The following is a 26,205-nucleotide window of genomic DNA, read 5'->3' on the forward strand; positions in this document are numbered from 1 at the left end:
AGGAGGGGGTGGAGGCCTTCGCTCAGAAACTGACCAGGGTCTAGGTCAGTTAGGCACTATGGGGCAAGGGTGAAATGGCGGTGACCTCTTCCTCCAGGAACCCACCGAGACAGGCCTCTGCCACTCATACACCTTGACTCTTAAGGGAACTGAAGGAAAGGAGCTGGGAGCTGCACACGAGAGGCCGAGGCTCGGGCACCAGCCAGGAAGGAGAATGACAAAGAGTTCCTAACTCAGGAGCTCTACAGTCAGTTGTCTGGCATATTTCTGAGGACTGCAGCATCTTGCAAGTGCAGGAAATACGCCGGCATCCTGCCTCCAGGAGCAAAAAAGTGGCTTCCTTCGTGAAATGGCTTCAGAATGCCAGTTCATAGGAGGACCATTGGTCAGAGACGAAAGTTCAGTGGGTACACGCATACACACATGCATGCATACACACATGCATGCATACACACATGTATGCATACACACACACACACACGATAAGTTCTTATAGAGCTGCACCATTCGATCTTCAAAGAACTTTTCCTTTAATTGTTGAGATGGGGTGGGAGGGGTTCCTCTATGTAGCTCAGGCTAGCCTAAAGCTTGGTATGTAATTCAAACTGTCTTGCACTCTTCGTGCCTCAACCTCCCACAGCTGCCCACTGCTGGGAGCATATGTGGGCACCACCATGTCTGACTTGAGAACCTCTTCTATCCTGCATATGTCTTTGCATTTCTTTACTAGATAGTGATAGCAATAGCACATCATAGGCTTTGTATTTGTCTTTCTCCTCCTCCTCTTCTGTCATTTCGAGACAGGGTTTCTCTATGTAGCTCTGACTCTCCTGGAACTCGCTCTGTAGACCAGACTGGCTTTGAATTTAGAGATCTGCCTGTCTCTGCCTCCCGAGGGCCAAGATTAAAGATGTGCCCCACTACACCTGACCTTCTCATCTGTTTTAATAACGGGTCAGTGAGATGGCTCAGCAGGTAAAGGGGCTCATCAGCAACCCATGACCTGAGTTTGATCCCCAGAACCCCCATGGTGGAAAAAGAAAACTGACAAATAACACTTCTTCTCTGACTTCCAAACTCAGGCAAAGACACCTGCACGCCGTGCACGTGCACGCAAACACACACATACACACACACACAAATAAATTTGATAAATTAAATTAGGGTTCTATTGTCATGTATTTATTTGGCAAAGGAAGAGTACCCTATTATGTCTGTTTTCCAGGAAGGTTTGCTCTTGGCCTGGGCACAAAGCTACTATGTGCAAGGTCCTGAAAAGGACCTAGTGCTGACCTATGTGCAGCACTGAAAAGGGAGTTCCAGGCCACCCTGGGCTACAATTCAAGACCCTGCGTGAACTTCCACCTGTTTCTGGGGACTATTAATGAAGCGATGACCACCATGGAGTGTTCAGTCAGTCTCAGAGCTATTTTGAAAACAAAACAAAAATCCATAAATAGTATACCCAGATAAATCTGAATTTCAGGTTATTATATGCATATCACAAATAGAATACGATGAATGCTTTTATATTTAAAAATGCTAGCTATTTACCTGAAATTCAATTTCTAAAAAACAGTTATTATTACTACGTATTTTATGTATATGGGTGTTTTGCCTTCATGTATGTCTGAGTACCATGTGTGTGGCTGGTGTGCTCAGAGGTCAGAAGAGGGCATTGGATTACTTGGAACTGGAGTTACAAATGGTTGTAAGTGAGTTATCATGTGGGTGCCGGGAATCGAACGCGGGTCTTGCAAAAGCAGCCAGTGCTCTTAACCACTGAGACATCTCTCTAGCTCCTGAAATTAAAATTTAAGTAGGGGCCCTCTATTTTTGTCCGTCAGCCCTAATCTGAAAAGAACGCTTCACTTTTCATTCCTTACAGTTATTCACAACGTGACGAGCTTTGTGATTTCATCTAGTCCGTTACTAGGTGTTTGAAAATAGGAATTATGCGATCCTTTTAATAGCATATTAAAAATAAGAGAAAATAAATTGTATGAAATAGTTCCCTAAGGTGTGTTATTGTCGTTCCCAGACCAAGACCCAGAGGACCGGACTACATATACCATAATGCCACTCGGCGTCTCCTCGCCATTACCTCATTCTCTGTCGCTCTCACCAATCCCAGCTTCTCCAGGGGTGTGGTAGCTGGCTGTCCTCGCGACTTTTGCTGTACCCTGCTGCCGGGCTACTCCTGTCGCGAGACTTCCTGCTTCTCTGCCGCTCCCTTTACCGTCGCCTGAGCCGGGGACCCGGACCCAGCCTCGCCCCCACCCGGTCACCGGCCCCGGCTCCACCGAGGCCTCGGTCCCCCAGCCCCGCCTCGCCGCCGCCATGGCGGACCCTAAATACGCCGACCTCCCCGGCATTGTGAGTACAGGGCCGGGCCCGGCTCCCCAGACCGCGCCCCCGATCTCCCAAGGACCCCCAAGAGAAACCAACCCGCGACCCCTCCCGCTGGCAGCCCCTTCTCCGCCCCAAGGGTTCTCGCCGCTCGCCCTTCGACGGCTGCAGCACCTTCTGGACTGCCGACCCGACTGGGCCGGGCCGTTGGACTCCGCGTCTGGCCCCTTTCTGGCAGTAGCCGGTTTCTCCGCCCAGAAATCGCCTCCGGGCGCTTACCACTTGTGCCCGAGTGTTTGTATCATCCATGTCAACACTGCCCTTGTCGCCCCAAATTTCCCGATTGCCTACCCCCGCATCCTTACTCCTGCCGTACTCACTAGGCCACTTGATGATGGCCTTCATCTTGCCAGGGAAGAGGTTACTGTCGCAGAAACCCTGTGCCAGTAGGGAGCTCTGTCCCTTGGGAGCACCTGTGCCTACTCCTCATCCACAAGCCGGCATGAGCACTTCGTTTGTGCAACCCCGCGTTCTCAGGGTGGGGAGACTGGCGCACAAGACCTTGAGAACTAAGGCCCTGAGTCACTCTCAGCCCTTGTTGCAGTGGAGTGGGGGATGCAGGGCCTAACTCGAGGAACCGTCATCTGCTTAGGACAAAGTCGTTACCAAGGGCTGGCCTCTCAGCCATGTCCAGGGTAACATCTCTCTTTTCACGTTGGTCGCTTACCCCAGGTCCCGGTTTATACCTGTGGTTATTGAGATGAGGGAACTGACATACTGTTGGTAGGGGAAGTGGAAAACCGACAGAATCCTTGAATCACAATCCGGGTTTTGCATTAGTTTGTTCAAAGGGAATGGGGACAAGAGGGGAATGCTGGGGTAGTGAGATCGGGTGGTCACTCCTTCTACCTGCAGGCCAGGAACGAGCCAGATGTTTATGAAACCAGCGATCTACCTGAGGATGATCAAGCAGAGTTTGATGCGGTAAGACTATGTGCTGCCTCAGGATCCCTCTGGACTCTGCCCTCTCTCCCCCAGATAGTTCTTTCCCTTCTCTGGCAAGCCACAGCAATAAGTGGGTATGCCAACCCCAGCCTGGGTGGTCTCAGGGCTTTCAAAGGTCTTGCTGAGCTGGCAGCCATCAATGAACAGTGCCAGAAAGGAGGGTTGAGCCAGTGGGACTACAGCTAACAAGACCTGCTAGTAAAACCCAAGTGTTAGGTTTTCTAAATACAATTGAAATATCTCAAAACAGTTATAGTCTCGATTAATGATTAAATAGGCCCCTGGGTTCTAATCCATACTTTGAGTTATAAAAGCTTGAACATTAATAAATGGCTTAAGGTTGGAATAGGCCTTTTTGTTTTATTACATATTTTACTCAGTGCATTCCCATTAGTATTTACTTGAATTTGAACCACTAGGAGCCATTAGACAAGGTGTACCAAATGACTTGGAGACTTCAGAAAAATAAGAGGCCTGGTTAGAGCAAAGTAATTTTGAGGAAAGACATAAATCTTATAATCAGCAGAGAAGAGACCATGGTAATAGATAAGATTTGTTCGATGAGCTCGTTGTGTTAATCAGGAATGGAATTATTTTCTATCATTTAACAGATATGCTCATTCTCTCTTGATTTTTGCCCAGTGCAGAGGAAGAGGCGTCCCTGCCCCTATGGAGCCCTTGACTAATATGACGATCAGGGTGCATACAGGAAATGGAGAGGAGAGTTAGGATACGTGTAGGTAGCAGAGGAAAAAGCCTGAAGTGAATTAATGGAGTCGTAGTGCTGTGGGGACAAAGGCCCAGCAACGGCTTGTATAGATCGTGCTTCGTTATTTCCAAAGAAAGCTGAGCTGGGCTCACATTGGTGCTATGAGACCTCAGTAAAGGTGTGGCCAAAAAGTCATGGGGACATTCTCAGCAGGCCCAGTATGTGTGTCCGTTAGTCCTGTGGCCATGTCTGTGGGGCTGGTTAGTTCTGGGGAATGTTGGTTGCTGGCTTATAATGATATGGCTTGGCGTACTCACTTATTCCTTATTTTGTTCTCCCTTGTGGGAATGTTTCCTACACTGTGGGGCATAGCTTCCCTGTCCCTTCTCTCAACAGTGTGTTCCCTTGTGGCTTCTGTATTTGCTGGCATGTCAGTCTCCCTTTCCCTCCTGCCCCCAGCTTAAGTATCTGGAGATAATGCAGATGATGTCATAGTCAGTACTTAAATGTAAAGCTGTCCCTCCAAGGGGTGTCTTAGTTAACCTTGTCCTCAAGGGTATGATGAGGAATTCCTGAACAAAAGACAGCACGAGACCTGCCTATAAAATAATCAGGCCCTTGGAGGCAGTGGATAGAACTCTGTCCCTTCTCACTTCACTGTGATCCAAACAAATCCATCATCGTTTTCCGTTTGGAGGTACAGAGATAGCTCTTAATACAGACATGATGGAGCCTGAGTATAAAGCTCTGATTGGCCCCTTTTCCTCGCTGAGCCTGAGCAGCCTATGGCTGTGGGGGAGGACACCAGCGAGTTTGTTTCCTGCAGCCTATTACCCAGGAAGCGGCTGTGAAAGGGCCTGGGAGCCAGTGGTAAACACTGGTGATTTGAAGCTGCTCTCATCACCATGGCTTAGCTGGCTTGGTGGAGAGGCATGTACATGGAGGGCTGAATTTTCTCCTGATGTCAGCTAATGTTTCTGGCCCCTTCCATGTCCCTGTGGGCCTTCGGAAGGCAGCTTTCGGGAAGTGAGCTGCATAATGGCTCTGCTGCTGCTCATAATGCTGACCTCAATGTGCAACTCGAGGAGCGATGCAGCTGTGTGCCTCACCTACCTAGAGCTGTGGCCGTGTGGCCTGGCTGCTGGCTGGGAGCCTGTCCACTCCTCATCTCCTGTGGCTCTCTGCCGAAATCTCCAGATTGTTTTCTACTTTAATTTTATTTGTTTTTAAACTAAGTCATACATGCATGGAAGGGAAAAAAAAAAAAGAGCATGTAAGGCTGTGTAGCAAGAATGTCTCCCACCACTGCCTGCCAGTCAGTTCTATTTTGGAGAAAGGGTCTCATTATCTCACCCTCTTTGGCCTAGAACTCCATATGTAGACCAGGCTGGCCTAGAATTCAGAGATCCGTCTGTCCTTTTCTCTGTTTCCCAAGGACTGAGATTAAAGGTGTTTGCCACTGTGCCCAGCTTCCAGGTGTTAATTTAAAGAAATATCAAGTAGGATGTCCGTCCGTTCAGTGTCTTTAACCTTCCTCTGATTTCTCTACTGCCATAAAAAAAAAAGGACTGTGACAGGAAATAATGTTCTTCAGACCTTGATTACTAGTTTAACTTAAACATGGAAGTATGACGATTCCCACAGTGGGAAGGGTGGGGCAGGAAAGAAGTAGATTTGGTTTATTTGTTTTTTTTTTTCTAAATGATCCCAATTTTTCTTCTATTCCTTTAAAACAATTTTAGCAGGAAGTAAAACTACTTTACAATAGGAATGGGCTGGAAAACAGTAGAAGCTAGCAGCCCTTCCCTTCCCAGTATAGAAAATCTGCATCTCAGCCACTCCTGGGTTGGTTAAAACAGTGTTTGGAAAGCTACTTCCCAAATGCCCTCCCCCGGGCCCACAGCCTGCCTTGGGTCAGTAATGCTTTCTGCTCATGGCTTAAGCAGAAAAAATTAAGAAAGCCTCAGTAGAGGAGGACCCAGCTTTCCCTGTGCTGTGTAAAAGGAAGGTTTCCTGAGTCCAGTTTGGTGGGGGTCCCTGCCTGCCTGAGGTTTTCTTCCTCACAGTTTAGAGTATCCTAGAATATGCTTGATTGTGTTCATTGACTGTTGGCGCACTTGAACTTACCCTAGTTTTTCCTAATGCTTCCCCCTTCCTCCCTCCTCACCACCCTGCCTGGACACTAGTTTGCACAAGTAAGGTCACTCAATGCTTCTTCTCTGCATGTTGTGTTCATCTGCCCTCTTGCATGCAATGCTCTGCCACTTTGCAATCGTTGTAGCTAATTGTTTCAAATTCCAATGAGTCCCTGTTTGGGCCTTGCTGGCCTTAGGTTTAAAGATCATTAATCAAAGTAGAAACACAACTACGAAGCATGAATCATTGTGAATCATTGTCTCTTCGCCTTGTGAGGCCTGAAGAATAAAACTGACATGAAGGAGGGAGAGAAACACAGAGGCCTTTAGACATGGGGGTGTAGACCTGGAAGAGGTTGCAAGAAGAGAGTTTTGTGATCTTGTCTTCAACTATTATAGACAAAGGTGGAGAGCAAAAGGGAAAGCCAAGCCCCACTCCATTTCCCAGTTTCTCGGTAACTGGAAGAGAAAGCACCCATTTTAATATTCTCCTGTGCTAAGCCTTGGAGAAAAGCAGGGTGGAAGGTGATATATGCAATTTTAGGATAGTAATTTAGGTTATTTGTGTTTTCTGAGCCTTTCTGTTTCTGTATTCCTCTTTTAGAAATGGATGGGTGGTCAGCATTTATGTTGGCCCATCCTGCAGTTTTATTCTGCAGCTCTCTCCATGTTCTTTGTCACCATGGTTCTGAAGTCCCCCTGGCTGAAGTATTGGCATAGATCCTCAACAGCCTCAGAGGTGGCCACCTTCCCTGTCTGATGTAGAACCTCAGGTCTTGTTGTCTGAGGCACAGCCACTTAGCTAAACATCCATTAATGAGAGGGAGTCATGCACCATGTCAGCTGGTACCCAGGGTCAGAGCACTTGGAATTTTCTCATTCTCTGTGGCACATTAAGTTTCTATGGTAACTGTTACTACTCCATATTATAGGAATCGTGCCCTAAATATCGCCCCTCACCCTACTCAGCATAGACTTGATATAAACTGTATACACCACTCTTCATCCTTGTTTGTTTGGTTTGGTTTTTGTCCGTCACCATCCACCCTTCCCTCTTGTTTTGAACTTTAAGACCCACTGGCTCCCTCCCTCCTCTTGAGTTTCTCCCATGCTGCTTTGAGCTTGGTGAGACCAAGTCAGAAACAGGTGCAATACTTGCTTCTCTCTTCTGCTGGCACCTGTCACCTGTGGGTGCTCATGCCCACTTGTGAACAGTGACATCTTAGGCCTAGAGTCACTTTGAAATGTGGGCTAAAAGAGAGGCTGAAGTAACAGGGGCCATGGCTGGTTGTTACCCAGTGCATCTGGATGAACTGTTAGGGAAGCACATGTCCACCCTCACAGGAATTTTCTGTACATACAATGGCGGCCAGCCCTCCCCCTGCCCACCCGCCCATCCCCAGAGCCAGAAAGGCAGAGCACACTGTCGAAGTTTCCCTTCTAGCAGTGAGGACCCCCCAGTCTGTGGACTGGACAGTGCAGTCATCCTTCCCCATGTCCAGCTCTGTGAGTCTTGTGATCAGGGTTGGTAGCTGTGGATCTTGGGGTCCTCTAGGCTCCTGTGCTGTCGAATACTGGCAGAATCACCCTGCATCGTTCAGAGCTGTGGCAGGGCAAGTCACCAGTCACTCAGTGAGAAGAAGCAAGCTTCAACCCTATGAACTAGTAAGGGTGATTCCCCCTTGGGAATTGGGGACCCTCAGAATCTCCATTCTCTGCTTCGGGCTGCCATTTTTACAGCTTCCCCTCCACCTGAGCCTTCTCTCCCTGACCCTGTTGTGCACCAGCTGTGGCGTCTAACTACTGTGCCCTCGCACTCCCACATGACCGCTGCTCAACGGCAGAGCCTCATGCCATCTTCACCACCAGAGAGGGAAGGGTCTCATGGTCTTCTTTCTCTTGGGGCATATTCTGACCTCAGCTAAAATTCTTGGCCCCCAAATTTTGCTAGGCTCCCCTGGGCCCTGTGGTGCAGTGTTTGAAGACGGTCATGTAGTGCATGTGACAATTGCTAATAACAATTTTGTCTTTTTTTTCCCTCCCTCATCCCCCTCCCCCCACATCCTTTCCTTTTTAACTCTTGATTTTCTCACCTCTGGGGAAACCACAGGAGCTGGTAAGAAGCCCTACCTTCGTCCGCTTTCTAACGGGGTGTGCTGTGGTGGGCGTTTGTTCTCTGTCCTTTTGTCTCCACTGAGTCTTCGGACTTTCTAGCCTGTCCCACACCCAGCACCCATTCCAGTGGCACAAGTCACTGTGGTGGCGAGGCAGATCTTTGAGATGCTGGTGGACTAGGTGCCATCTGAAGACCAGCATGTGCCGCCAGCCTGGCCCTGCTGGGGCTACTACTGCTCAGAGAGATGCTGAGAAGATGCCAGCATGGGCAGCCTTCCTGGTCCAGGCCTTGCTTCTCCAGGAGAACAGCGCTCAGAACCACTGAGGCTTTCCTCCTCAGTACCGATCCTTTGCTGCTCCCATCTTTCCTTACTTAAGAACAGAAATCGGAGAGTTGTTTGCCCTTGCAGAGCATCCATTTGCAAGGGCCAGGATTTGACTGTCCTTGTTCTCCAGGCTGTACCTCCCCTACCTGTTTCTTTCTTTTCTTTTTTCCTTTATGTGTATGTGGTACCAGAGGTCAGACTCAGGGGCTTATGCATCATAGCTTGATACTCTACCGCTTAGTTACATCCAGCCTTTCAGTCTCTCTCTCTCTCTCTCTCCCCCCTTCTTTTTTTTTTTTTTTTTTTTTTTTTTTTTTTTTTTTTTTTAATTTAGATGGGGTTTCACTCTGTAGACCAGCCTGACCTGGAACTCAAAGAGATTCATCTGCCTCTGCCTGCTGGGCTTAAAGGCATGTGCCACCACATCTGGCCATCTTCCTTTAAAAATTTTTTTGTCTAGCCTTTGGTTTTTTGAGCAGAGTCTCCTTTTATGACCCTAGCTGGCCTGGAACTCACCCCCTGCCTGAGGCTCCCAAGTACTGGGATTACAGTGTAAGCCACCAGACCCAGCTTGTATTTTTGCTTTATTTATATTAATACATATAATTCATTTATACATATAATTACTAATTCATTTATTTTGAGATAGGGTTTCACTGTGTAACTCTTGAGTGTCCTGGAACTCATAGAAATCCACTTGTTCATGCCTCCTGAGTGCCGGGATTACAGGTGTACACCACCCACTGCCTGGCGTTATTTTTATTTTTTGAGACAGGGTCTTGCTATACCATTCTCTAGTCTAGCTGGAGTTGGTTATCCCCTGGGGTGCTGGGATTCCAAGCGTGTGCCACTATGCTGGTCTAAAGGGAAAGTTCTACCTTGTTGGCTTTTGTGGAGAGAAGCGGCATGCGCTCAGATGGTGTGCTGGCCTTCCTTGGGCCGGCGTCCTTAGCTTAGAGACCAGAAGCCACACAGCTACTTGGCAGCTGAGGACTGCAGAGGAAAAGAGCCTGGCTGGGGTTCACAGTGTCCTCTCTAGGGCCTGTGTGGGGGCTACTGAGCCCTTTTGTTTTCCTTGCTGTGAGACTCCTGCCTTCCCCTCTGCCTAGCAGGTGCCTGAAGAAAAGGTGGAGAAGGGAGCTACTGCTTCCTTACAGCCTTTCCCTGTCCTCGGTTTTTAGAGCAGCCACCCACTCTGATCCCATCTGTGACTCAGTAGAGGTGAAGGATGGAGTCTCCTTCTAGCTGTTGCTTTCTCTCGGGTCCTGCTTCTCCTCCTCCCTGCTCCCACATACCCACACACAGGCAGAGGTTCTGTCTTAGATGCAGATAGGATTGCCTGGGTAGCAATTCATTTAAATCAGCACCTAAGAGATGGGTCTGCCCTCCTCCCTTTTTTTAAAGGAAAGCTTTTCTAAGTAACTCTAATGTGCAGCTAGAGTTGAGAGTCATTTGCCTAGATTCAGGAGTGAGGACTGGCCTTGCCTTGCTCCTGTGGAATAGGGGGTGTTAGCCCTAACAGAACAGGACTCCTGGGCTCCCCCTTCCTGCGTGCTGTCATGATGTAATTACTGGAACGCAAGTTGTTGTACAAGTAGGGGCCTCTGCCTCAGCTCTAGGCTACCATGATTCCCATCTCTGCCATGACCCCGACTTGAGGACTCAGGGAGAGAGTCACTGATACTTGGTGAGGGCCGGACTCTCTCCATTGCATGTGGCTCCTCTGTCCCTTGTGGTCCTTGCCCGGGGTGCTCCAGAAAAGCAGCCACTTATGCTTGTTACTTGTAAGGTGTCCTTAACAAACCGCTGAGACCTTGTTACTTGTAAGGTGTCCTTAACAAACCGCTGAGACCTTGCTGCCTCTCTGTGAACTATCTGACCCCACAGCAGCCAGACACCAGGCTTCTGCGCATACCATCTGCCAACCTCCCTTTATATCTAAGAGTTAGTGTCTTACTTCAGCAAGATTAAAGCCTGCTGTTTTACACTCGGTATTGATCTCGCTGGCGGCCCTCCTTCCTCCCTTCAAACTAGGATGGGGAGTCAGCTTTCTGTGGACTTGATTGGCCGGGAAAGGAGACTTACTTTTTGGAGGGGGGGGGTTGAGAGAGGTCAGGATGGTTTCTTGCCCTGAGTGCATGGTGTGTGTCAGATAACTGGGAAGGGCTGAGGGAGGGAGGTGTGTATACAAAGTGGGTGGGGGAGGTTATGCTGCCTCTTTTTCTAGCTGAACCAGGGTGTTCATTTTATACTGCTGAGGCTCCAGCTTCAGCAGGAAGCTTCTCTTTCCTAGACTGAGGTGTATGGGCAGCCTGGAATGGAACCACCCTTGTTTTCCCTTGGAAATGGGGCCCAGTGTCTTAGTAGTTTGGGAGTTTTATGGGATACTAAAATACTAAGGTGGGAATGGGGCTACCCCTGACCTGAAGCCCTGTTCCCTCAGGAGGAGCTAACCAGCACGAGCGTGGAACACATCATTGTCAATCCCAATGCTGCCTATGACAAGTTCAAGGACAAGAGAGTGGGGACAAAGGGCCTTGGTGAGACTGGGCTCAAGTTGGGAGGGAATCCTAGAGAGCAAGCCTAAGGGGTTTCCTGTCCTCAGTACTCAGTGACTGTACTCTGGGGAAGGGCTCCCTCTGCTAAGAACCTCAGCCGCCTGGGTCTGTGACTGCACTGGGCCTCGGCCAGGCCACTCAGTCCAGCCTTCTTTTCTCGGCAGATTTCTCAGATCGCATTGGGAAAACCAAGAGGACAGGATACGAATCTGGAGACTATGAGATGGTTTGTCGTGTGTGTTGGTGGACATGGGGTGGCGAGCCCGCAGCAGGCTTGTAGCTAGGGACTGAGGAGTGTTAGGTTTTGTTTTGTGCATCTGAGTGTTTGCCTGCATGTATGTATGTGCACCATGTGTGTGCCTGATGTCTGGAGAGACCAGAAGAGAGAATATCAGATCTCCCAGAAACAGCGTTACGGATGGTTGTGAGCCACCATGTGGGTACTGGGAACTGAACTCAGGCCTTCTGTGAGAGCGGCCGGTGCTTTCAGCTGCCGAGCTTGAGGGAGATGGTCTTGTTCTGAGGTGATCTGGTTGAGGAAACAAACAGGATGCAGTTGAGTGTTTTCTACCCCGCTGCTGGTCTGGAGTCTCCCAGCCTCTGGCTACTTCTCTTTCTTCCATAGTAGGGCACCAGTGATTCAAGAGTTGAAGGGTTACCTTGCGACTTAGGTCTAAGGTTTGGATAAATTCTCAAGGCTCCCTCTGATGGGAGATGTAGCATCTTCTTTGCTTCTCTGTAGCTTGGCGAGGGCCTGGGAGTGAAGGAGACACCACAGCAGAAGTACCAGCGACTACTGCATGAAGTCCAGGAGCTGACGACCGAAGTGGAGAAAATCAAGGTAACTGTACTCTCTGCTCCCCAGCACTCCGCAGCTTTTGTAGTAGAGGAGCAGCTCCCAGCAGGAAGAGAGATCCCTGAGCTGTGGGTAGAGGGCATGAGCTTGGCAGAGTTTGAGGTTACAGTCTATTTAGTGCTGTTAAATTCAGTCTTTGGGGGCAGAAGAGATGACTCAGTGACTAAAAGCACTGGTTGCTCCTCTGGAGGACTCAGGTTCTATTCTCAGCACTTACTAGGTTCTTACAACCATCTGTAACTCCAGCCCCAGGGGATCTGATGCCCCTTGCAGCCCCCGTAGTCATGGCACGCATATGGTACACAGACATAGATACAGTACAGCACCCATATATATAAAATAAATAAAATCACCTGACCATAGCTTTCCTTGAGAGTATTGCTGTTTTGTCTTGCTTCATTCCTGCCAGCCTCACTACCCACCTCTTTTCCTTTCCTAGACGACAGTGAAGGAGTCAGCCACCGAGGAGAAACTGACCCCCGTGGTGCTGGCTAAACAGCTGGCAGCCCTGAAGCAGCAGCTGGTTGCTTCCCACCTGGAGAAGCTGTTGGGACCCGATGCTGCCATCAACCTCACTGACCCAGATGGAGCCCTGGCTAAGTGAGTACCCTTCTTGTGGGAAACCCTTGCTGAGTGGTACTGTGGAGGACCTCAGCCAGATACTGACAGCAGCACCAATTCAGGAGGCAGCCTCACCGCTCTGCAGTAGCCTATGAGGCAAGGAGATCTAAGTATTCATGCTCTTATTGTTCTCGTGACCCAGGCGCTTACTGCTGCAGCTGGAAGCCACAAAGAACAGCAAAGGGACTTCAGGAGGAAGGACCACAGGTGGGACCCCCCCAGAGAGCGGCCTTGTCACTTATGAACTGCACTCTCGGCCTGAGCAGGACAAGTTCTCACAAGCTGCCAAAGTGAGTATCCCTTTAGAGGACCAGGCCTGGGGACAGGGTGCTGGGAAAGCTGTTGATTCCCCTTGAAGTCTCGCTCTCTTTCTCTCCCTTGCATACCTGGTTTTTGAGGCAGGGTCTCCTGTAGCCTAGGCTATCTTGAACTCAATGTGTAGTTTAGGCTGGCTGTGAACCTTGGATCCTCCTGCCCCTACCTCCCAAGTGATCCATGTGATTCAAGTGTAAACTTAAGATTGTGGCTAGAGATGTGTTCCAGGAAAGGGGTTCCTTAGAGAGGGAAAGCAGGGATGGGGGTGGCAAACCTCACCTCCTCCTTCTCCATAGGTTGCAGAACTTGAGAAGCGCCTGACAGAGCTGGAGGCCACTGTCCACTGTGATCAGGATGCTCAGGTCAGGGGCTCTCCTGTACTTAGTCAGCACCCTGAGCCTTCAGGTCCAGTGATTTCCAGAATCTGGGAGGGGTAAGCTAGTGGGTGCCAGCTGAAACCAGGACTGACGGAAGAAGGTAGTCAGCCCTGTGTAGGTGTGAAGACTGCTGATTTCTCTCCTCCATTTCCCATCAGAATCCCCTTTCTGCAGGTCTGCAGGGAGCCTGCCTTATGGTGAGTGTGGAAGGACCGCTAATGTTTAGATTACAGAGGGCTGTGGGAATGGATGACTTCTGGGTCTCAGTGTTATATTCATTAGCTCCAGTGAAATATGAAAGACCTTTTTCTAGTCTGCTTCTTTTCCTGGTGACACTTGTCCAAACCCTTCCCCCACCCTCTAGGAAACTGTAGAACTGTTGCAGGCCAAGGTGAACGCCCTGGACCTTGCAGTTCTGGACCAAGTAGAGGCTCGGCTGCAGGTACTAAGTGGAGCAGCACTTGGGTTCTAAGTAGCCTGGGACTTTGGAAGCCCTGGGTGCCCTCTCACATTTAATACCCTTATTTCAGAGTGTCCTGGGAAAGGTGAACGAAATTGCCAAGCACAAAGCCTCTGTGGAGGATGCAGACACACAGAGCAAGGTCAGGAAGCCCCTCCCATCTTTATACCCCTTGTGCTCCCTCAGGGTCCCCCTCTGAGTGCTGAGGTCAGAATGCAGAGATCTAGAGTCTCGGATCTTTTCAGTAGTCGCCTTCTCCACACCCTCAGCTGTCCTTTCTGGGCCCTGTCATCTTCTTCCAGGTGCACCAGCTCTATGAAACCATACAGCGCTGGAGCCCCACTGCCTCCGCCCTCCCTGAGCTGGTGCAGAGACTAGTCACCATCAAGCAGCTACATGAGCAAGGTGTGAGCCTGGTCCCTAAGCATGGGACCCTTTGGTGTCCCTCTCTCACCCTGGGCTCTGCTCTCAACTGTGCTCCTCTTTACGTATTCTCGCAGCTATGCAGTATGGCCAGCTCCTGACACACTTGGATACTACCCAGCAGATGATTGCCGCTTCCCTTAAGGACAATGCCACTCTCCTGGCCCAGGTGTGTCAATCCCTTTGTTTTGTTTATTGCCACTTTTTTCCATTGCAGAACTCAGTGGTTCTCCAGCCCCACCTCAGAGGGTTTTGTCTTAGGCCGTTGAATGTCTCTTCTTTTTTTTGTAGCTGTTTAATGTCTCTTCTGATTTTGTAGCCGTAGGACCTTTGTACCCAAGCTAGTTAATCTCTTTCTCCCTACCCTTGGACTTGGTTTTGGCAGGAGGTAGGGATGTCAAACAAGAGTCTCAGTCTCATTCTGACTGACTTGAAACTTATTTTGTAGACCAGGCTGGTCCCAAATTTGTGGCAATCCTCCTCCTTCCTCCCAGATACTGGGATTACAGGAGTATGCGGCCATGCTTGACTCTTTTTGAGACAGGTCTTGCTGTATACCCCTAGCTGGCCTCAAACTCACAGCTAAACAAACCTTGGTGCTTTAGACTCCCAGGTGCTGGAATTAGTCCTGAGCACATCTTGCTTTAGTTTTATCTTCTTTATCTATCTTTTGGTTTCTAGTAGGTTTTTGTCTTTTAGTTTTTTGAGACAGGGCTCTGTGTAGCCCTGGCTTTCCTGGAACTCACTCTATAAATCAGACTGGCCACAAACTCTAGAGATCCGCCTGCCTCTGCCTCCTGAGTGTTGGGAATATAGGCGTGTGTCATCACAGCCCTATTTTTTTTTGTTTAATGTGCATTGGTGTTTTGTCTGCATGTATGTCTTTGTGAGGGTGTCAGATCTTGGTGTTACAGTTGTGAGCTGCTGTGTGGGTGCTGGGAATTGGACCTGGAAGAGCAGTCAGTACTCTTTTCAACCACCAACCCATCTCTCCTGCCCAGGTTTCTAGTGTTTTATGTACATATATGTATACCCATGTGTGTTGGGAGTGTAATCACTTGTGTCAAAGACTGATATTGAGTGTCTCTTATTACTCTCTCCTCTCTTATTAAAATATTTGGGTGTGTGTGTATGTGCACGCTTATAGAGACCATTATGCCCACTTCTATTTATTTTTATGTATATAGGTGTTTTTCCTGTTTGCATGTCTGTGTACCATGTGTGTGCCTAGTGCCCAAGGAGGCCAAAAGGGTTTATTATAGACAACTGTGAACTGCCATGTGGGTTCTGGGAATTGAACCCAGGTCCTCTGGAAGAGCAACCAGTGCTTTTAACCCCGTCTTCACACAGGTGCTGGGGATCTGAACTTGGGTCCTGATGTTTGCACAGTAAGCAGATTAGTCACTAATCATCCCCAGCCCTGTTTCTTGAGAGGATTTGATTTTATATGTAGGAGTGTTTCCCTTCATGCTTGTAGGCGCATCATGTGTGTGCGGTGCTTGTTGTGGAGGTCAGAAAAGGCTGTCAGATTCCCTAAAATTGAAATTACAGATGGTCATGAACCACCATGTGAGTGCTGGGAACCTCTCAGAACAGCCAGTGCTGAGCTCTCTTCAGCCACCGGCCTGTTTTTATTAATTCCTATAGCAATGCTCAGTACTTAGCTGGTGCTCAGTTTCTATAGAATGAACTGTTCTTTCTGCTGTAGGGAGATCAGCATCACAGACCACCACCAAAACAAACAAAACCAGGCCAAGTGTGGTGGTGCATGCCTTTTATCCCAGTTCTTCCAAGGCAGAGGCAGGCAGATTTCTTGAGTTTGAGGCCAGCCTGATCACTGTAGTGAGTTCCAGGCCAGTCACAGTTACATGAGACCCAGTCTCAAAATCAATAAATGAAATAAATGGGGAAAAGGTTTAACGGTGCATACCTTTAATTTAGCACTTAGGAGGCAGAGGAGAGCAGCCTGGTCTACAGAGCTAGTCCCAGGACTCAAAACAAAACATAAAAATGTGGCATATTTTTCCTCTAACTCTCTAAAATTCTGAACCAGTGGAAACTTCATCAGTCTTATTCTTTGGTTATCCTTTTATCAAGTAAGTGAGCAGTTCTGGAGGCAGGCTGAATAGGAGTTCCTACTCATGCTCACCCTGACCTCAAGCCATAGTACTCTGACGGTAGCTAGTTTGGGAACTGCTGCCACAAACATTCCCTCCACCCACCCACCCCTCTCAAAACCAGAGACCCAAAGCTGTGGCTCTACTTCTTTCTTTCACTATGACCTGGATCTCCCTCTGTAGACCAGGTTGGCCTTGAACTCAGAGATCCTCCTGCTCCGCCTCCAGAGTTCTGGGTCTATATATAGACACGTGCCATTATGCCTGGTTTATGCTTGCTAGGCAAGCAGTTTTTCCTTTAAAGAGAATTTCTTCTGGGTGCTCTTCATCCCCAATGGACACCTGAACCAAACAAGAACAAGACTCTTCTCTCCCCTTTGTAGGTGCAGACAACTATGTGTGAGAACTTGGCCACGGTCGAGGGGAATTTTGCCAGCATTGATGAGAGGATGAAGAAGCTGGGGAAGTGAGCACGTTGAGAGCTGAGAACAGGGGTAACCCTTGCCCGAGCTCTGAGAAGCTTCCAGGGGGCTTCCCCTTCGTCCTAACTCACAGCCCCATTCCACTTGACAAAGGGCAAGGGTTCTTGCATGTGGGGTACAGACCCCTCCCCTCATGAATAGAGTGGTAGCAGCTGGGGCTGTCAGATGGGAGTCTGTCCTCAGGCCCAGGGGATGAGGACGTGGGCCCAGCCACATGCCAGCTCATGTCCATAACTGCTTTGCCTGGTGTGGGGAGGACTGGATCCTGTCCTCTAACAGCTTCTGTGGCTGACTAGAATACTGTACAACTGTTTCTGACCATTAAATGCTGTTGTACCATGTAGCCTCTGCTGTGTTTCCTGGGTCTCAGGCAGCACTGGGCCAGCCGTGCAGAGCACAGCAGTCCAAGCCACTCTGTGATGGGACTATTTCAGTTGTCATCTGTTCTTACCAAAGAACTAAATAAAAATGAGGACAGAGCCAGAACCAGAGTTTCAAAATATTCTCATCTGTTAAATTAAGAGTGTCTCCCATAGAAAAGCAGTGGAGGCCCCACAGGGCAAGTACAAAACAGAATTAAAACTCCCAAGGGTCTTGTCTTTACAAAAAAAGGCAGGAGGCAGCCCCTGGACAGCTGGTCATGCTGGCCGCTCCGGCTGGACCACGTTGCATAATCCTCAGTCGCATCATCACATGTCTCTGAGCGTTTTGATGGGGGAGAAGGGGCAGTGTAGTGTGTCTGGGAGGAGAGATCCAAAAGGTCCTCTGTGCCCCTTACCCCCTTTCTGTATCCCAGAGGAAAGCAGAGGGAACCTGGCTACACTTGAAAATGAGGCTCTGTGTTTCAGTCCTGGGGTCGGGTAAGAGGGGTCTGTGCTTTGAGCAACCTGAGCCAGAGGCAGAGGGCTGGGGGCGGTGCATGATGCTTATTGCTTTGTACCTTTCACTGGGAAGGAGGGCAGCAGCCAACAGTAGCTCACAGGTTTGTAAACTGAGCCTGCTGGCTTCAAGAAGGGAGGCAATGAAGTCGAATTAAATATAAAAAGAGTCATTTGTGCAAAAATAACTTAAACAAATAAAAGACCTGGGGAAGGGGTGTTCCCCTTAGCGCCTGATGGGGAGAGGGCCATATACCACCCCCCCCAGGCCTCTTCAGTGACATGGCTTTGGGGGGGAGGGGGTGAGCTTCCCTACCCCCTGCAATGGCTCAGGCTGGGATTTGTAGGGGAAGGGGTTGCATTTGTGCTCTGAGTGGGGAGTAGTGCCCCCACCCACTGTCCACAGGTGCACGTGGCTGGCAGGGGCTCCCAAGGCTCAGCACTCAGCTCTCCCCAGGCAGGGTCAGATCCAGCTCCAGGTATGGCTGCTATGGGGCCAGTTTCCTCCTCTTATTTTTGGCAGGACGTCCAGGGCGGGCCCGGGGAGGCAGAGGGACAGCCGCCTGTACAAGAGAAGTTAAGAGAAGTGGCCATTAGCTAAGGTAACAGGAGTCTTCTTCCTCACACCCGTCTTCCTCTTGGCTAAGCAAGCACACATCCACCCAAGTCCACACTTACGCGGGTTGTAGGGCTGGGTTCCAAGGGGACGTCCTGGCGGGAACTGCTGCTGTTCCGGGCAGGGCTGCAATAAGGGTACAGATGATCAGGAACAGCTCCCAAGCACCAGGTGAATTTCAGAAGGCTGGGTGAGAAACTGTCTACATTTGGACAGTAAAGGCATAATATCCTTATTCATATTCAAATATCTGCCATTTTTGAAAACCAAGCCATTATTTGGGGTCAAAGGGTATAGCTCAGTGGTAGAACACTTGACCTAACATGCAGAGAGCCCTAGGTTTGATCCCCAACACCACAAAAATAAAATGACACAAAGCCACTATGTGGACATTTCTATAGTCCCGACAGATAGGTGGCATAGGGGTGGGCTCACACTCACTTGTATTTTCTCCTCCGGCCACGACGAGACTTTCTGACTGTCCCCGGGGGCACCTGAGGAAAGATGGACAGTGTACATAGGAGGTGAGACCCATGTTCTAGAGCCCTGAGCTTGAACCTTACATCATCACACTTACCTTAAGGTCCTCAGAATGGGGCCCAGGAAGGGGTGGATCCTTGGGCTCAGCACCCCCTTCAGCTAGCTCCCCATTATGCTGCCAGTGGTGGGTCCTTCTTGGGGACCGTTCCATTTGTCCATTGAAGCCACCACGTGTCCCCCACTTGAGGGCCAGTCGGCCAGGCTCTCGGCGGCTGCCAGGCTTTCGGCCTCTGCCTGGCCTGGTCTCGCCATTAATGCCCCTAAGTCCCCCTCCTCCCCTCCGGCCCCGTTTCCCTGACCCCCTCCCAGTGAGCAGCTCTGGGACTGGGGGGTCAGGAGAACCATGGGGTGGGGCTAAGGCACTGAGGGGAGGCCGGGCAGGCTCCGGTTCGAGGGCTGAGGCGGGGCTCTCAGGGGCCAGACAGGGGGTATCTGGCTGCTCTGGAGGGATCTGCTGGCAAAAACATCTCCATTTCAGCCAAAGTCCTCTGTTCTCAGAAAACCTCCCCGTTTTAAGAAAGATGTTCCTCCTGACAGACCCACCCACTTGCTCACCTGGAGACTCTGTAGCAGGCAGGCTAGGGGACTAGAAGTCTCTGACAGGGAGGGGGGTGCTCCCCCCCCAGGGAGGAGCTGCAGTCCTAACTGGCTGGAAAGAAGAGGGCCAGGAGGCTGCAGCAGGCTGGGGAGGGTTCCAGGGCTGCTGGTCAGTGAAGACAGATCACCTGTTGAGAGACCAGAGTTAGGGACTCTCCCTGGACAGACAGCTGACCTACAGGCTCTCCGGGTTTTACCCGATGGTCAGTTTCTTCCCAATTTTGACTGCTCATTTCATGCCACTCACCCAGCAGGCTGGCACTCAGCAGAGGGCTAAGAAGTTGGGGGGGTCTCCCTGAGTTGGAGGGGGCCTTGCCCAGAGAGGAGGCCCCCGGGTCAGTAGTTGCCGTGGTGACACTGGAGGTAGGTGGTCCAGGTTGGGGGGCACTCAGGACACAGGGCTAAGAAGACGCAGGGTTACAGTATGTGGTAAAGTGTTGGACAGACTTACAGTACTCCACACTCAATCTGACTGAAGCCTCGGGTGGGGGAGGCCTGCTTATTAAATACAGACTCCCTCCTTGTCCCCTCCCTACCCCCAGCCAAGACTATGTCTTCCTTAGGGCCCCAAGGAAGAACTCCCATCCTGATTTACTTCTCATTCTGCCCCATCAACACATACCCTAGGCCTTACCTGGGGGGGTGTCCCCGAGGGGGGATCCAGGCTGGCAGCCAGCAGCGCAGAATTTAAAGCTATGAGGGTGGGGGGTGCTGAAAGTGGGGGGAATAGTAGCGGGGGCAGGTCTCCCAAACCTGAAAATGGCTCCCCACTTGGACCTCCGGCCCCCTCTGCAGATCCTTCCCCATCCCCAGCTGTGGGACCCAGGGCCAACAGGGGCAGAAAAGAAGCTAGAAGATTGCTAGGGGGTGCAGGAGGAGGGGGGAGGAGGTCTGAAGGGGGTGGTGAAAGCAAAGAAGCCACCAAAAGTGAAGGCCCTTCGGGCTCGCCTGGGGCCAAGGGAGGGCCAGGTCCCCCTGGCGGGGGTAGCAGGGGCTCAGGGGGAGGCTGTCCTCCCCCAGCCAGCACACCAAATAAACTGTGGCTAAGTAATGGAGAAGGTGGAGGCTGTCCCAGACTCAGAGGGAGAGGCAAGGCCCCCAGCATCCCTGGGAAACCAGCTCCACTGAGTGCCAGGCCCTGCTCAGGGCTGGGGAAAGGGAAAGCCTCCCCACCAGCCAAGGGAGGCAGAGGGCAGGCTGGGCCTGCCCCCATCCCCAGCCCATCAGATGGGCTTTGAAGCACAGGACTGGGGACTACAGGGGCTTTGGAGGCAGCTGGTGGGGCAGGGGCACCTGTAAAAGAAAAGAAATCCAGCTCCAGGGAAGTCTCTCTAGAACCGACCTCCCTGACACACCCCCAAACCTCCCAAGAGCGCTCTAAACTCCCCACAATGCCTGGGATGACTGCACCTGAGCTCAGAAACCCAAGAGCACTCCTACCTGGCACACTGCTGAGGCTGCCACTGGTGGTCCCAGGCAGAGAGGGCTGAATGGGGTGCCTGGGCTGGGGAGGGCTCCCTGAGGAGAGGGTTGGGGGAGGAGGAAGGTGTGCATCTGACCCCAAAAGGTTAAAGCTTCCATCAGAGTGGGACGGGCCAGGGGCAGGGAGTCCCAGCAGAGACAGCACAGAAGGGAGAATAGGCTGGGAAGGCTCTGGGAGAGGAAAGGCCTGGGGAACAGGAGCAGGGGCCCGAGGACGGCTCCGTCTAGGAGTTTGAGGGCCTCCCCCTTCAAGCAGTCGCAAGACAGTTGGGGGCCGGCGAGGACGACGCTGGGAGGGGCGGGGTGATGAGTGGGCAGCTGAGGGTGCCTGGGCACGGGGCCTTCGGCCCTGTAAAGTGCTGGGAGGGGGCAGCGGGGGATGCTGTGCCTTGGCTGCTGCAGAGAGTAGGCTGCTAGCAAGGAATGGGGGTGCCCCAGGCCCCTCCACTGTGGGGGCCCCTCCCAAGGATCCCAGAACCAAGGGCAGGTGCATAGTGGCTGAAGACACTGGTGGCTGAGTGGCAGGACCAGGGGGACCAGGGGGACCAGGGGGACCGGGGAGATTATTGCTTGGGGGCAGGGGAGGAGGTGTTAAGGCATCACTACAGTGGAAGAGAGGAGAGTCTGAAGGTGGGGAGGAGGAGGCATGAGGGGCTGGAGGAGAGCCCAGGTCAGAGGGCACCAGGTTGGACCGGAGAGCCGCTCTCCAGTTGTAGGAGGGAGCATTGAGGCTGATAGCAGGTGGAGGAGGTGGGGCTGGAGAGGGAGCATTGCCTCTTGGGAGGAAACAAGGGCTGCTGCTGCCCCCAGAGGGAACTGGATCAGGAAGCCGTGGTGGTGGGAAGAGCCCTGCAGGGCCTGTTAGAGGGGGGAAGGACTGGGGAACTGAGGGTGGTTCTTGGGGAAGGGCGCCAGGACCCCCATTAAGAGGAGTTGTAGGAGGAACTCGACAAGGAGGGCGGACAGAGGGGGGCCCTGGGGACACAGTGTGGAACATTTGGGGGCTTGCTCCCTCTCCTGCAATGAATGAGAAATGAAGGTCAGTTTGTGCATCCCTGTCTTCTCCAGTCCCAGCTCCCACAAGTTCCCAAGCTTATTTGTCTCACAAAGTCGTCCCCGCCAGCTCCACCCTTGTGCTCTCTCACAGAGCCATCCACCTTCCAGACCCTCAGGGTTCCTCATTCTTCCTCAAAGTGGCAAAAAAAACTCACCAGGAGAAGAGTGTGAGCAGGTGGTCTCCATGCTGCGGTACAGAGTTGCCATAGCAACAGCTTTCCGCCTGTGGTTGCACAGCTTGGTCATGTCCTCCTCTGATGCGGGCCCCACCCCAGCCCCACCCGGGGTCACCGGGGCCAAAGGGTCAAAGTTGAAAACCTGTAAGGTAGAAGACATGGACAGGGCCACTGAGGAGGTGGAATCTTAATAAGGTACCATGGTCAGAAATTTGGATCAAGTCTTCCGGCTTATGCCTATAGTTTTTGGCATCCCCAGGACTCTGACCTTGGGGACATTGAGTGGACACTCCAGACCGCACTTGCAGGTCCCATCGCTGAGGAGGTAGCTCCGGGTTTGCTCCAAGGAAGACAGCTCTGTGCCACTTGGGCTGGAAAAGAACAGGGTCATGGGTATGGGGTTAACTGTCAGCCAATCTGAAGAGACTTCCTAAAGGACAGTTAAATGCTTTCCCGGGAAGGGCAAGACGTACAGGCTGTGAGAAGAGACAAAGAGTGAATGGATTCAAAGACCCAGAGATAAAGAGCGAAAAGGCTGCAGAAGGAGGGAAGCTGGGGAAGAGCAACAGGGTCCCAGAAACTCAAGTTTTGAGAGGCGGGGTCATGGCAGGAAAACTCAAGCAACGAAAGGATAGACTAAGGCAACTCGGGAGGTCCCTGAAAAACCATACCTGATATAGAACACGGCACCTTCTCGCACACAGCGCTGCCAACCGATGGGGACAGATGTGGCCACAGGGCCCCCAGCTCTGTCTGCTCCACTGCTCTCATTGCCCCCATTCATTGTGTGTAATCAGCTCCCTTGCGCCTGATAACACAGACATCCATGTGGGCACCAGGACGATTAAACTGGGCTGGGTACCTGAGGGAGAATTCCAGGGAGGCAAAGGCGGTGGGAGACCCAAGGAAACTCAGGCTTCCTGAGTGGCAAAGGGAGCCCCTCGGAGAGCTGGGGAAGAGGGATCCTCTGCCACACCACCATGGCTACCTGAACATCTCTGCAAACATTGTGGGATCCAGTCTAAAGCCGGGGCCACCAGCTTAGCCCACACCTGCAACACAAGGAAAGAGAAGAACCTCTCAAGAATCTACCTAGCTCAAGAAAACACCACAGCCCAGAACACGCACGGAAAGGCCCATGAATGACACCATGCCTTTAAAGACCTTAGGGATCTGCTGGCCATGTCCACAACTGTCCTCTCCAAGCCCAGTCCCTTGAGACCAAAGGAGTTCAGCACCTCAGCTCCCAAGGACCACAAAATAATACCCTAATTTCTCGACATATGAGGGGCTAGTTCCCTTTGTCTAGGAACAGAAGACTTCAACAAGGAGTGTGGGCTAATTCCCATAATGCCAGGCCACTAGGAAGTTTCCCAGTGTCTGGCCACTGCTGTCCCCTCCCCCAGGAAGATCATATAAAAAGTACAGATTGCCCCACAGGTCACCAAGTAATTGCCCAACTGCCTGGCAGGGTGGTACCAGCAGATCTCCCCCCAAGCCCATTCCATCAGACAATCTCAGATCTAATTCATTTGCAGTTCGAGAGAGGCTGGAACCATAGCTCTTTCTCCAGGATCATGAGAAGCTCCTGGTTCTCTCTCAAGCCGAAGAAAAGGGGATTCATAATCTCCCACTGGCTTCCAGTAAGCAAGAAGAAGTATTCTCTGACATGTAGGGACGACCCTTAAGCCTGCAAGTATCCTCACCAACCTCACCATCGCTCCCACCGCACACTGACGGCTTCCAAACTTTCCCTCTCATAACAAGGCGCCCTGTCACCCAGACTGCTTCCTTCAGCTTGGGGAGGAGGGGAAGGCAGGCGCACGAAGTAGGAAGGAACTTGGGGAGAGGGCGGGTGGAGGGTGGGCGAAGCACTGAAGGGAGGGAGGTCAGGAAGGCAGAAGTCAGGCACCGAGGGGAAGAAACGGCGGGGGCAGGTGAGGGTGGGGGACTGTGGATGGGGCCGGGGAAAGGGGCCGAGAGGACGCGGAGGGGGCAGAGGGTAGGGACAGAAGGGGAGGAGAGAGCGGGGAGGGGGAGGGGCGGGGGGGCCGGGCCCCGCACTCACCGCGGCCCATGGTTCGGCTGGCCCCGCCCTGCGCAGTCGCGGCCCAGAGGGTGAGTGGGAGGGGGTGGGAGGTGGGTCGGTGGAGCCCGAGCCTCCGGTACGGCCCCGGCCGGTCTTAGCAGGAAGCGCCGCCGCCGCCGCCGCGGATCACCGAGCGGCCTCCCGCGCATGCGCCATAGGGGCCAGGGGCAGCCCTGGGGATTCCGTTCCCAGAAGGCACCGCGCAGGCTGCTACCGCCGCCGCCGTCGCTGCCGCCGCCACCGCCGCAGCCGCCGCCGCCGCCGCCGCTGCCCGGACGGGAGAGGGGCGGGGCCGGGCCCCCGCCCAGCGGACAGCAGCGAGCCAACAGGAGGGGACGCAGTGCGCATGCGGGAGCGCGCCTACCCCTCCCCCACAACCCCCCATTAATCCCCAAGAGAACAAACACCCCACGCGGCCACCCCCCCTCCCTCCGCGGAAGGATCTGGGCCTCTTCCCAGGCCACTGGTGGCCAATCCCAGTCCTCCCTGGGGAGGGGCCCCTTCCGAAGCCACAATCTGTTGGGGGAGCCAGGAATGTCAGGTCCGGGAGGGGCCAGCCCTAAAAGATGAAAGTCGCGACTTGCCCTGCCCCGCCCCATAGGCTTCCCGGGTTGTGTGCCGAGACTTGACCCGCCTCTCCAGGTCAACATGTCACAACACGACCACTGCCTGTCAAGTCACATGACCTCTGCCTGTCACTGACAACCTGGTCTGTCTTTAGGCCAGGACAGACCATCTGGTTCAGCCCACCCCCACCTCTACTAACAGAAGGGGAAATGAAGGTCTGGAGCAAAGGAGCAGTCTGGCCAAGGACCTGTCACTGTCGCACCCGCCAATAGCAACCGGTCTTGGTGCAGTTTCTACTTAGACAAACTCTGGCTTGCCTCTCTGAGTCTGTCATACACATGTAATAGGCCACCACATGGCCTCTGTTTTCATGGCGCAAAAATACATTTTGCAAGATGTTTTTAGTTTTGTTCAAGTTGCCTCCACAGTGCTCTTTTCACCTTTACCTCTTGTTCTTTAATTTACAAATGGGCAAATTAAGGTAGAATCTGTGTTCCCTCTGATAACCCAGTCTACGGCAGTCATGTGCTCAAGTGCATGCACACCCCGGTCTCCGGTCTCTACTATAGGTCATGACCTCAGACTCCTAGAGGCCAGCTGCTCAGCAGGGAGTCACAGGACTTGCGGTCTGGGAGAAGGAAAAGGGTGGGTATTGGTCTTAGTGAAAAGAATAAGAGCATCGCAGAGAGCAGGGGTGGGGTAAGAAGCGGGTGGGAATCGGTGCACGCTACAAAGAACTTGAATTCTGGCATGCAATGGACGAATCAGAAACAAACGTCAAAGGTTCTCTTCTGAGAAAAGCCGGTAGACTACCAGGGAAATGCCAGTACCTCAGGCTTTGGGAAGCGTTAGAAGGTTAAAAGAGGTGAAATCCCTTTTAAAAAGACTCGAGAAAAGGTCAATTCAGGTGGGACTAATGGAAACTTTAAGAGGTTCAAGGGCCTCGGTGCCCATTAGCGGGGAGGGGCCGGGGAAATGGGAGTCTTTATGGAGGAGTAAATTGGAGGTGATGGAAGGTGGGCAGACCAGCCGCTCCTGGGCAGACAAGTTCAGGAAGGACAGCCGTTGGGGCCGTTGGCTACGGGGAGCTGGCGCTCCGCCCTCTTTCCTCTCTCCCCCACCCCCCGCACCTCCCACCACCATCGGTGGCCCCTGCGCGTGCGCGCGCAGACACCGGTTGCCAAACATTGCATCATCCCCGCCCCCCGTCATCCCCTCCCTCGCCACACTCTCCTCCGCGCGCGCGCATGACTCACTCACCTCCTCCGCGGAGCCTCGTGACCCAAAGCCACTTCCGGGTCCGAGACAACGTAGATTCTCCAGCCAGAGGGCGCGATGGGGGCGGGGCCGTGGGAC

General features: G+C 52.1%; 2 protein-coding genes and 1 long non-coding RNA gene across 11 annotated transcripts; 1 reads left to right on the top strand and 2 right to left on the bottom strand.

The window, feature by feature from the left end:
• Positions 1 to 1,160: 1,160 nt before the first annotated feature.
• LOC146889818 (uncharacterized) lies at positions 1,161 to 2,243 on the bottom strand. Its single transcript, XR_014999778.1, has 2 exons — positions 2,105 to 2,243; positions 1,161 to 1,426 (listed from the first exon to the last, which is right to left on the bottom strand). It is a non-coding gene; the product is annotated as an uncharacterized LOC146889818 (long non-coding RNA).
• Dctn2 (dynactin subunit 2) lies at positions 2,199 to 17,191 on the top strand. Its single transcript, XM_048418877.3, has 14 exons — positions 2,199 to 2,376; positions 3,265 to 3,333; positions 11,083 to 11,179; positions 11,362 to 11,423; positions 11,940 to 12,038; positions 12,493 to 12,653; positions 12,817 to 12,964; positions 13,286 to 13,351; positions 13,525 to 13,563; positions 13,731 to 13,808; positions 13,897 to 13,968; positions 14,129 to 14,231; positions 14,327 to 14,418; positions 16,750 to 17,191. Exons 1-14 carry the CDS (start codon positions 2,341 to 2,343, stop codon positions 16,834 to 16,836), a joined length of 1,209 nt encoding a protein of 402 aa, XP_048274834.1. The 5' UTR covers positions 2,199 to 2,340; the 3' UTR covers positions 16,837 to 17,191.
• A 144-nt stretch (positions 17,192 to 17,335) lies between these two features.
• On the bottom strand, positions 17,336 to 26,179 carry Mbd6 (methyl-CpG binding domain protein 6). Of its 9 annotated transcripts, none has more exons than XM_087902057.1 (13): positions 26,110 to 26,179; positions 23,182 to 23,245; positions 22,865 to 23,001; positions 22,462 to 22,564; positions 22,173 to 22,335; positions 20,920 to 21,978; positions 20,114 to 20,772; positions 19,727 to 19,880; positions 19,438 to 19,607; positions 18,920 to 19,336; positions 18,784 to 18,836; positions 18,405 to 18,468; positions 17,336 to 18,289 (listed from the first exon to the last, which is right to left on the bottom strand). In XM_087902057.1, exons 3-13 carry the CDS (start codon positions 22,975 to 22,977, stop codon positions 18,215 to 18,217), a joined length of 3,030 nt encoding a protein of 1,009 aa, XP_087758183.1. In that variant the 5' UTR covers positions 22,978 to 23,001; positions 23,182 to 23,245; positions 26,110 to 26,179; the 3' UTR covers positions 17,336 to 18,214. The 9 variants fall into 9 exon arrangements, with proteins under 9 accessions (XP_087758183.1, XP_087758188.1, XP_087758182.1 ...); XM_087902062.1 differs by having other exon boundaries at positions 22,865 to 23,055; positions 26,110 to 26,126; XM_087902056.1 differs by lacking the exon at positions 26,110 to 26,179 and adding an exon at positions 24,262 to 24,573.
• Between the last annotated feature and the right edge of the window lie 26 nt (positions 26,180 to 26,205).

The sequence above is a fragment of the Myodes glareolus genome, chromosome 26, assembly GCF_982192425.1.
Source record: "Myodes glareolus chromosome 26, mMyoGla1.1, whole genome shotgun sequence".
NCBI classification, from domain to species: domain Eukaryota; kingdom Metazoa; phylum Chordata; class Mammalia; order Rodentia; family Cricetidae; genus Myodes; species Myodes glareolus.

Coding starts and splice junctions, on each gene's coding strand:
- Mbd6 (XM_087902057.1), bottom strand. CDS start 22,977: ATGAATGGGGGCAATGAGAGCAGTGGAGCAGACAGAGCTGGGGGCCCT. Junction 22,336..22,461: donor GTCCACTCAATGTCCCCAAG/GTCAGAGTCCTG, acceptor TCTACCTTACAG/GTTTTCAACTTTGACCCTTT. Junction 20,773..20,919: donor CAGCCTCAGCAGTGTGCCAG/GTAGGAGTGCTC, acceptor TTTCTTTTACAG/GTGCCCCTGCCCCACCAGCT.
- Dctn2 (XM_048418877.3), top strand. CDS start 2,341: ATGGCGGACCCTAAATACGCCGACCTCCCCGGCATT. Junction 11,180..11,361: donor AGTGGGGACAAAGGGCCTTG/GTGAGACTGGGC, acceptor TTTTCTCGGCAG/ATTTCTCAGATCGCATTGGG. Junction 14,232..14,326: donor CAAGCAGCTACATGAGCAAG/GTGTGAGCCTGG, acceptor GTATTCTCGCAG/CTATGCAGTATGGCCAGCTC.